General features: G+C 42.3%; 1 protein-coding gene across 1 annotated transcript in view; it reads right to left on the bottom strand.

The window, feature by feature from the left end:
* Positions 1-12: 12 nt before the first annotated feature.
* Positions 13-10,889, bottom strand: part of rorb (RAR-related orphan receptor B) — a 22,415-nt gene continuing 11,538 nt past the window's right edge. Inside the window, exons 2-10 of the mRNA XM_035640247.2 lie at positions 7,523-7,608; positions 7,248-7,389; positions 6,524-6,955; positions 5,926-6,047; positions 5,661-5,793; positions 5,397-5,504; positions 5,076-5,186; positions 4,874-4,986; positions 13-4,675 (exon numbers count right to left, since the gene is read on the bottom strand). Of these exons, the coding sequence (XP_035496140.1) occupies positions 4,511-4,675; positions 4,874-4,986; positions 5,076-5,186; positions 5,397-5,504; positions 5,661-5,793; positions 5,926-6,047; positions 6,524-6,955; positions 7,248-7,389; positions 7,523-7,608 (1,412 nt within the window). The 3' untranslated portion in view covers positions 13-4,510. The remainder of the gene's footprint in view (positions 4,676-4,873; positions 4,987-5,075; positions 5,187-5,396; positions 5,505-5,660; positions 5,794-5,925; positions 6,048-6,523; positions 6,956-7,247; positions 7,390-7,522; positions 7,609-10,889) is intronic.

Raw genomic sequence — 10,889 nt, 5'->3', positions numbered from 1 at the left:
CAGACAGAAATGCACCCATAAAATTTCTTTTATTTTTTTCTTCCCACAACAAAATGTCTACAAAAGCGATAAAATATAGAATTTAACAAAAATCACTTCAGACCTTCACATTGTATATACATCTCAAAGGAGGACTCACAAAGGGCCCTGCATAGCCCTGAACCTCTGACAGCCCAGTCAGATCCATCATATTTTCTGATTAGTTCTTTCATTCTCATGTGAAAATGAAAACTCTACAGTAGAGCTCATGGAGTTATAGCAGAGTCAGAGTTCAGAGTCAAGCAGAGTCCCCTCTCACCAAATGAAAAAAGCATAAAATGTAAAAACAGTTGGTCAGTGTAATCAAATACACCTTTTTCCATGGAGTTCCCCTTTTTTTGATTGGTTTCTCAAGTAAACTCGCACGTTAAAGCATCTACGCCCAAGTCTGCCAATCCCTCGTCTCCTCACTAGCTATGGCACTTTGAAAACAAAAAGGAAAAGTAATTTTTTGCGGTTTTTTTTTGTTTTGTTAGTCCTGTGGAAAAGAGGTTCTGTAGCCCAAGTACCTTTTAGGTTTCGGTTACAGATTGCTACATTTTGTTTTATTTGCTCTTGCTGGGATGCAAAGACATTCTAAACAATAAATTAACAATGTTCAACACTACTCCAATTGCACGCATGTGTAATGCATCAACAAAGTTTACAAAGCATTGGTAGAGCAAACATCATCTCACTCTCTCTGTTTCTTTGTCTCTCACGCACACGTTCACACAGGTTTTCTCAGGAAAGGGAGTAGGAGGTCTGTTGTGGAGTGTATTTGACTAGGTGTAGGAAATGTATTTCAAACCAGGTGTATTAAAAATTTCTGCGCAAATTTGTCCAAGTCATCACATGAAATGACGATGTCAGTCTGTGTCGATCGAGTGGTAAAAGGCGCATGATGCGTTCAGCCCCTCACACTGAACAGGCTACTCAATAACATTCAGAATAGATTACCCTCCCCACATTGTCCCCTCCCGCTGCAGGTTAAGGGTCTCTGATCCGGTTTAATAAGGCCAGTTCAAAAAAGGGCTGTTCACTTACTGGTTAAACCAACTCACACATTCAAAGGTTGAAAAAAAAAATCATTTCAAATCCAAGAACACATTTTTAAATTGGTTGTGCATAAATAAGAGCATTTTATTTAAAAATGATTTCGGCTTATGAAAAAAAAAATCACTTTGAACTGATTGAACTGTGGTAGAATTTGCCCTGAAACCCATCGCCCACCCTGCCAATAACCCCTCCCACGAAACCCACAATATCATGAGAAGAGAAAACACAAATAAGCCCCAAAGGTCTCATTGCAATGAAACGTCATGCAAATAGAACAGAACAACAATAGGCTAATAGTAATAGAAGAATAGTAATCGTAATTAGAACAATAATAATAGTAAATAGTAATAAAATAAAAAATAATCTTACAATGCAAACATGACAGTAGTAAATGCCTCCAGTTCTTATTGCTACAGTATCTTACTTACAGTGTTGCGTTGCCAGCACATCCCCTCTCACAACCCAGTCCCACCCCTCTGATTCACAGTCTAACAAGGGAAAATAAAAACATCATACACAAAAACTTCATATTCAGAGTTGGAATTCACTGTCCCAGGGTTGTGATGGTGCTTGATTCACAGCTTACTAGTGGACTTCCCTCATTGTCCCAAAAGCAGCAAAATAAGCAGTAAACATGAGTGTACGGTTGTGACAAGAGCACACTGGCATACAGTGTATATATAGGCTATATAAATATTAATTTTTTTATTTTGTTTTTCTTGTGCTACGTATCAATGCTTGTCATGTAGTCTGGGCTCTACAGAGATTTGGACAGTGAATTCATGCTCTATACACACATACACACAGACACACACTTATCAAAGCCTTGTCTGGGCAGATTCCATTGCAGGCATACGTTGGCGGCACACAGTATGCCATTTTATCCTAAAAAGTTATTCTTGTATAATTAATTCTTTCTTTCAATTTGCAAAAATATTAAATCCTCTTTTAATGCAAAGTCAGAAAAAGAGCTGCTCCCTGAGAGATGCTGTGTAGTGCATCGAGCCTTAATGAGCAAGTGATTGTCTTAAAAGAGTCACTGGCCTCTGATCTGGGGTCGGTGTCAGGGGGGTTGTGAGCAGAACACTAATGTTTAACATTGATGCTTGTTTTCAATGCTGTCAACAGCTTTTTGCTCACCACATGGAGAAAAGGAGTGGATATAATGTCAGCGGTTCAACTCAAGTGTTTTTAATTAATTCATAACTGGTGTGGCTGTACATAGAACAATTTGGAGTCTTGGCCACTGTGCAATAAACATTTGCAAACATCAGAAAACCAAACAGGGATCTACACTTTCAGTGCATAAATAGCACTCGATCAGAGCCTATTAATATAATCAATGTAATCAAAGCTGAGGTAAAATACAAGTGCTGACAGTCAATTTAAGTATTTAAATAACAAACAGTAAAATTTACCAGCAGCAGAATAAATTGCTTGCTATTGTGTAATGTGTATTGTGTCACCTTTGGCGAATGGCTAATTTTTAAAGGAAGCTTCTTAGTTGTCAGAGCTCATGACAGACATCTTCACAAACACAATGCATACAGAGCATCTAGTGGCTAAATACAGAACTGCACAAACCCATAAAATTTGATTCTTCAAATGGTTCCTTCACCATAAAAGATAGTGATAACTGCCAGACGATCACAACGGCATGATCATATTGTTTAATTTATCAAATAAAAGCAGTGTTAATATACACAGTGGCCAAATACCAATTAAGATAACTTTAATGTAGAAGAAGCAGCAAAAATGACTGTAAGTGCCGATAGTTGTGAAATTTGCAACAAAGCAAAAAGTGATTGTCTATCACAGCTTTTCCTGTACAAGTCGTTAATGCAATATTGCAGCTTTAAATGTAATTTAAGATCATTGGAGGCTAATCGACATGTCTTTTAGTCAGTGCTCTTGCCTTGTGTCCTAACCCCAGATCATATTGTGTCACATGAATAACTTCAGAGCCTGTGGTGGAATGAATACCATCAATGGAGATGATTGACATACTGAATGATGAAGAATGAGTCAAACATAGTGCATTCTAGTTAAAAAGGTCTACCCTGCTCTGACAAGCTGAAAATAGGAAGAGGAGGAAAGAAAAGGAGTAAGATCAGAAAGGCAGAGTGAAAGTTATTGCTCTTTAGAAAGAGAAAAGGGTCCTTCATATTTACAGCCCGGAGTGATTGACATCCATGGACTGGATTGTGCAAATAGTAATAGGAGGGATGAGGGCACACAGCGCTCATACACACTTTGAAGATTGGAAAGTTGTGAGTTAATTTCTTGATTTTATCTTTCTTTGTTGACGAAGTTGCTGTTCACTTGTATCTGCTGAAACATCATGTCTAGCCCCAAATACATAAGAAAAAAGGGGCAGGGTGAGGGGACCTTGGGAAGAGGTGGGATTCATTGTGAGGTCCTTTCTGATTGGTTGTTTCTGGTTGATTGTTCGAAAGCAGTCCATTTTTTATTGGACATAATTATTGCAGCGAGAAAAAAAAGATTCATAGGACGGCAAATGCCAGATTCTTTTTCTTGCAAAATAGAATATTTACGTATATATCTTCACCTTGAAAAGTAGTAGCCATTATTTTCTTTTTTAAATCCTTCATATGCTCTCTTTACATTTCTATAAGTTCTTGTCAGAAGGATGCAGTACCTTCTTTACATATGAACAAAATCCAGACAAGGCTTCTGTATATCAACAAACCCAAATAGGCTCCCAGTTTTTTACCAATATTCTTTTACAAGTCTCAACTTTACAAATTCTGTACACAAGAATCTATCAAATAAAATAAAACACAGACAAGGTATAGTCAGCCACAGTGGGCTGCTGTATATTTAAATTAGGACTAACTTAACAGAACAAGAAGTAATACTGGAATCCGCTCTGTACTAGAAGAATATCTACAATAGCTTCTCTATATCCACAGTTCCCTCCCCCATCCAGCTTCTTCAACTTCACAATGTCGTCATGTGAAAATAAATCAAACAAACAGAATCATTTTTTTTTCAAAGTCAAAACAAATTAACTTACCCATTTTTTTTTTCTTAAAGATTGACAGCTTAATATTGTTCCAAGATTTTTTTCAAGTCTGTACATTTCTGGTCAGTTAGTTCAGTTCAGGAGACAGGAGGAAGCCCCACTCAGGTTGTGGCTTGGGGCGCGTTTCATGTATATATACATTCTTCAGACTGTATCGGTGAAGAGGATGGGATAAGTGCTGGACATTCCTAGTATTGTTGGCGGTAACTGTAAGTCTCTGGCAGATGACTCCTCAGCCCCCAGCCTGAATTGAGGTTGGCGGAGCTCAGGAATATGTGGTTGCCACGGTGACGACATAGCTGACACTGCTGTCTCATCAGACGTGGCTGTGGTCTCATTTTCTTGGTCCTGCGCTGGCACCATTTGTTGCGTTTGCACCACAGGCAGTCACTTGGGCATGGCCATGGCGGAGTTGGGGTCGGGATTGAAGAGTTCTTTGTAAAGCGGAGGGAAGAGGACGTTGACTGTTTCTGGGTGGAGCTGCTGGAAAGCCTGGAGCTCCTCGGTGTGGAGAGTGCACAGGGCTGACAACGTTGGGATTCGGCTGATCAGCTGGCAGACACGAGAGAGAGAAAATCAAGGATCAGGAATTAAAGTTAAGTTTGATGAACTACAGAAAGCAACCAGGTTAGAGATTAGGGGTGCGGTCGAAATGTCCTTCCTATCTACTATTGACCTCAGTGGAAAACAAGGTCAAGGAAAGGACAATCGTCCTGTTACGATTTATCTGACCACAATGTCTTGGCATACCTTAGCCAGTGCATCTTCGTCCATGTGGTTCTTCTGCATAATGTGCTGCAGAGCAAAGTAGATCTTCTCCTGGAGCTTCTGGACTTTCCGGGGCTCCATCAGCCATGGCCGATCTGAGAAAAGAGAAAAGTGTTGGTTCTCCCATGTCCACGCAGATTGCTTCCTCTAAGACTCTTAATAATATCAGGGAATGTTCACTGACCTGTGGAAATTAGTACAGCTGCTGAGAATAGAGCGATCTCCTCCTCTGTCAGCTGCAGTGAACACAAACTCTTGGCAAAGTCAAACACTGCACTCACCAATTCATCACAACCTTGGAGGGAAACAGAGAAGAGGACAGGAGAAGCAGACAAAAGAGAGAGATTTTCATCAATTTGGTCATGTGTGCACTAATGAACAAAAATACTTCACAGGGTAGAGTTTTTTGTTGTTGTTTTTTTGCATTTTCCTTTCATTTTCTTTGATTTTGACTGCCCATTTCCCTAATTTATGCTGACTTAGTGCATAGGTAGTGATACCGTACCTAGAGCTTTGAACATCTGCATGCCTCCGTACTTCCCTTCAAAGAGCACAGTGTTGTTGAGAGGGTTGAACGCCCTGCACATCCGCACCAAGACTACCTCCAAACAACCTGGAAGAAGCGGGGAGAGAGACAGTTTGAGCCTGACTGACCAAAAGGCAAAAAAGAATAGGAACACAACTTTTTCAATGCCTTAAGCATTAAGCAGCATTGTCTGGCAAAAGAACGAGATGGGCCTGGCCCAACGTTGTCATTCCAAAGTCTCACCAGACTTGAGCAGGAGGATCTGGTCATTCTGGCACAGTTCCATGAACCCTGAGATGCGCTTGGCAAACTCCACCACGTACTGGATTGCATGGGTGATCTGGATGGCACACTGCTGCCACAGCACGTCCCGTGGCTAGAACCAAACACACCCAGTCGAGAGTTAAACATTGCTCACTGAAATACTAACATCATTTCTCATTTGTGATTGCTATGACCCATGAGATACACGGGACATTGATGACGCTGTCCTCACATAAAGCCTCACCTTGCTCTGGTACATCTTGACCTCTTCGTAGGAGTGCGTCTGCCAGGCTAGCTGCTGCAGCTCCTCTGTTGTGTACTGACATGTCTCCAAGTGGGACTTGATTATATTCTGAGCAATACGGTCTGAAAGAAAGGATTCATATTCATTTACTCCTATCCAAACAGTATGTCCATTAGTTTATTCATTCATTAATACTTTTGATGCAGTAGAATAGAGTACGTGCATGAGTAAGTTAAGCGAGTAATGTGCATGTAATACGGTAGGTGCTAGGATCTCTATATGTTGAAAATGTAGAGGAAGAGATGTGCAGCATCTGTTTTTCTTTGCTCTCCATTTTCCGGTTGATTTAACATTCCCTTAGATTTGTGTTAAGTGCTTAATTTTAACAAATTCTTAACATGTGCAACTGCCTGAGCTGAACATACAGTAATATGACACCTTGTCATCTAGCTGTGTAAGCCTGTCTGATCTCCTGTTCTGCACCCAGATTAGCACTCTGACTCACAGTAACTGTTCATTTTCCATGTGGATAATTCATGCAGATTTAAAGTGACTGTGTCTATCTCACACATGGAACAAAATATTACGCAGTCTTTACCCAGCTCTCCCATGCTGACATTATTGGGTCCCAGCTGACTGTCCTGGTAGCCTCCATAGCTGAACAGGTTGGGCACTGGCGTCAGGTCGTACACTGGCTCCTGCTTAATGTGCTTCATGCCCGACATGTCCAAACCTGACTGGTCGGGAGATGGCTGGGTGGAATCCATCCCATAGTAGCCCCCAGGGACTCCGCCTCCATTACCATGGCCACCTTTGGGCAGCTCAATGACATGACCATTTGCGTAGGTGCCCCCAATCTCATGGTTAAGGGTGGACAGTCCATTGGTTAGGCTGGATGAGTAAACACGTGCCAGAGCTTCTGCTTCGCCTGTCTGCTGCTGCCGCTGCTCCTGCAGCCGTGCCTGGTGCTTCTGGACCTCCGCGTACAGGCTGTCACGTTGCTTCTTGGACATGCGGCCAAACTTAACCGCTGTATGTGGAAAAAATAAAACATGGAGAGACAAAAAATTAAATAAAAACTGCCACAACATTTCAGCTTCTTCTACGCTGCATAAAACCGTAAGAAGCACAGGAATTTAAAAGCATTTTTGGAGAACACTTGGCTTCAGTGTAAAAGCCAGCATTTTGAACTAGAAAGAGTTGGGGTTGGAGTATATATGATCGTAAGGGCTCACATACAAATGTGCCCAAATGTGCCCTACAAATGTGATAATCAGAGTTTCTGTTTTTATAGATATAAATGTTGACACATTAGGCCTCACCATCTCTGGACATTCCTAGGGCGAGACATTTCTGCAGGCGGCAGTGTTGGCAGCGGTTGCGGTTTGTTCTGTCGATGAGGCAGTTCCTCTGGCGGGGGCAGGAGTAGGCTGCATTGTTCTGCTGACTCCGTCTGAAGAAACCCTAGGCACATGTAAACAATAAGCATTAATACAGACTCGTGCCCGTAAAACACAGAACGCTCATGAGTGAGCAAATATCTGAGCCCCCCCCCCCAAAAAATATAATGATCTGATGAAACAATGCATTGACTCACCTTACATCCCTCACATGTAATGACTCCGTAGTGGATACCTGATGATTTGTCTCCGCAGATTTTGCACGGTATAACTTCGATTTGGGCTGCAAGCAAAGAGAAGATACAAAAGACATGCGTTGTAAAAACACATGTTGAGAGCAGCACCTGATTCAGACCCATCAAAGATTTCTAGGCATCAGTTGGTGGTCTAATTTGAGGTTGAAGAACAGTACATGACCTGGTCTGTGGAACCTAATGGGGGTGAGACTGTGTTTGTGTCTGCGTGCAACATCACTCGGGCACAGTGACATTTGGAGTTTTTTCGAGGACGTGCACACTGTATTTTGAAATTGTGTGTGCGGGTTCTTTGTGTTACACTTGAAGGAGAGACCCCTGCAGGTTAGCAAGTTTACTCATAGTGAGAAAACCAGTTACATCACTGAAGGGCCTCACTAGCTCTCCCATTGTATTTTGCACACACACACACACACACACACGCACGCACACACACGCGCACACACACACACACACACACACATTCATCTACCAATGTACAAATTTTTCTACTTTTCTTTGGTGTTAAAATATTACTCACTGTGTATTGGTAGCTCCATGTACAGATCAACCAAAGGCACAGAAGATGAACAACAGAGAGCATTTCAGTGTGACACGCAGAAGAACCTGACAGTAGTGTCTTTCAAGTTATTATCCATAATATATGGAAAGTGAAAGCCGCAGTTCCTGTTAAGAGATATGAGATGGATATGGAGGTAGGCAGGTATGTCTGCTGAGATGGCACACTGTCTATAAAGAGATTAGACAGCCCATCTAATCCTAAATTATTACCCGACGAGCTGGTTCCCTCCTCTGCTGAGGACTGGCTTAGCCACAGCTGAAATAGCCATTCACATGTAATCTCATTGACAAGTCTCACCTGAAGGAAATTCTGCAAGTTTTATGAACTTTCCCGGAATCTACTCGACGGAGACAGCCAACAAGCGTAGCAAAATACAGCTTTTCCAGTTCAATACTTATTATACTATATTTGCATACATTTTGCCTAGCTGACCAGAAGAACAATACAAAACTTGATGCTTCTGTATTTGTGTTACCCGTTTGCATGTGTCTGGGTGTGTGCATTAACTACATTTGTATTTTTATACATTCATGTAGTTATTTTTGTGTACATGTCTGTGTGGGAATGAGTGTGCAGTATAGGTAATTGGATAATCCCATGTGCAGCTCAGTGGAGATAGTAGTTCTGTCTGTCCAAGCAACAGAGCCACTGTAGACAGTCACTGTTGTCTACAGTATAAACTGTATACTAATAGTCTGCCAGCACCGCAGGAAGTTTGATTGTTTCAGTTGTATATATATGATCAAAACTCTGCTATAATGGACAGAGATGGTCACAGCTGGTGGGTCAGTGGCAGCTGATTCATGTGAATTAATTTCTACATCGCATTGTATTCTCCTTGCGTGAACCTGAATGCCTTTGCAAAGATACTGTTGGAAGACGTGGGTTTTGAGAAGTGGGAACATGGAGATAGTACTAACCTAAAGTACCTTGCTCATTCATTCATTCATTCATTCTTTCATTCACACTGTTTACCTGCCCCCTAGTGGTCGTTAAAAGGCATAAAAAAAACATTTTTTGTTTTTTTTAAAAGGCATAAAAAACCTCAAACACAACAATGCCTCGTCCCTGTAGACAGTCTGTGAATGACTGACCTGTGGACGGAACCACACACAGTTTGACTGTGTGCTCGAGGTAGCGTTGCTCATGCTGAGAGTTCTGGTGTGGCTCCTGGTGTGGCTCACGCCGTGACCCATTTCCACCAATTCCTGGCCAACTGGCTCCAAACTGGGTCAGAGCAGAGCTCTGGTCCGGGACAACGCACAGACTGCACATACACAGAGCTGTCAAATGAACATGGCCAGAAACTCTCTATTTATAGTCTGTAAAACGGGTCAGTTGAGTCCGGGACATGGCTGGTATCTTCGGGACGCATACGAGCCGCAAACGGACGATAGCGCATCAGCCATACTTCATATCGCCTTCATTCTTGGCTTTTCACAATCCTCTTACTTTTGGCTGTTGTTAATGAAAGTCTCTGTGGGTTTAGGCTAGCTAAATGTGTTCAACCCACTCCGACTGCTGCTGCGATGTGGATATACATAGTTATTATTTCTGCTGATTGTTAGAATAATCTCTTTTTCCTACCTCAGAGGAGTGTGCGTTTCTTGTCTCTCTCCAGTGATTAGAGTATATCTTCAGTGAATTTATTTCCCGCCATGGGATTGTACTCCTCTTTGTATCACATAATTATGCCCAAAGGAGCATGTGCTTGTGGGCTTGTGCATTGTTTTAGTGCGTGTTTCAGAGGGGGTTTGGGCGAGCACTTCACTTGTAAGAAAGACAGAGAGAAATATAAAGTATGTGTACATGCCTCAATGTTGTTTGAGTGTGGGTGTGTGCATTGTGGAGAGTGTGTTGTGCTCACTGCCAGCGGGGACTGTCAGGTAGGATATAAGGAGACGGTCATGACAGCATTGCTGTTGCCAGGGTGACCACCCACTCACTGCACTCGTCTGGCTGTCACAGCGATGATGTGCTAAGCTGTCACACTCGAAAAAGGAAGTGACGTCATCAACGCGTGCAGCCAACTCTCTGTTCGTCCTGTCGGCCTCCCTCAGCAGCGGAGGCTTTGTGAATTGTTTACGAACGGACTCCCACTTCCACATCCAGTCAACAATAGACGCTTGCCGCCTTGTTACACTTTAGCTGCAATGGCGGATTATACATGAAGTAGAATAAAGACATGTTTTCTATTGGCTGTTTCGTGGAAGCTGTGCTCTTATTGTTTACACAGTCAGGATGTATAATAACGCATTTTTATCCTCCCTTTGACAGGCATCCTTCTCCAAACAAAATCGGAGCTAGAAAAACCACTCATTTCTTTTTTTTTTTTTTAACTTTTTTTGCTGAGATTTCTTTGCCCCTAGCTCTTCCACAGAGAGGGGCGGGACTACTTTCCAACCTCGGCAGACCCAGTCCGAGCTGAGTGACTGACAGCCTCCCCAGCCAGCAGGAGTGCGAGTGTTATACTGAGGTTATTATGTAAGAGCGGGACTGCAACGCTGGCGATTCCTCAGCTAAGAGGAGGATCAGGCCTGCACAATCTCTTCAGAGAGAAAAGGGTAGAGAGCGCTCACTGAAAGTGGATTTCACAAAGCCAGTCGTGCTGTGCACTACTACGCTACTGTGAGTTCACACACGTGAGTGCGTATGTAGCTGATTGTGGCCATGAGGGTTGTATTACTCTGGCACGTGTGTTATGATAATTGATTTTTAATGAAGTGAGGATCTCCTGTGTATTTCCTG

This window comes from Scophthalmus maximus, chromosome 19, assembly GCF_022379125.1.
Source record: "Scophthalmus maximus strain ysfricsl-2021 chromosome 19, ASM2237912v1, whole genome shotgun sequence".
NCBI classification, from domain to species: Eukaryota; Metazoa; Chordata; class Actinopteri; order Pleuronectiformes; family Scophthalmidae; genus Scophthalmus; species Scophthalmus maximus.
The sequence above is the reverse complement of the archived record's forward strand: the minus strand, read 5'-3'. Positions and strand labels throughout refer to the sequence as shown.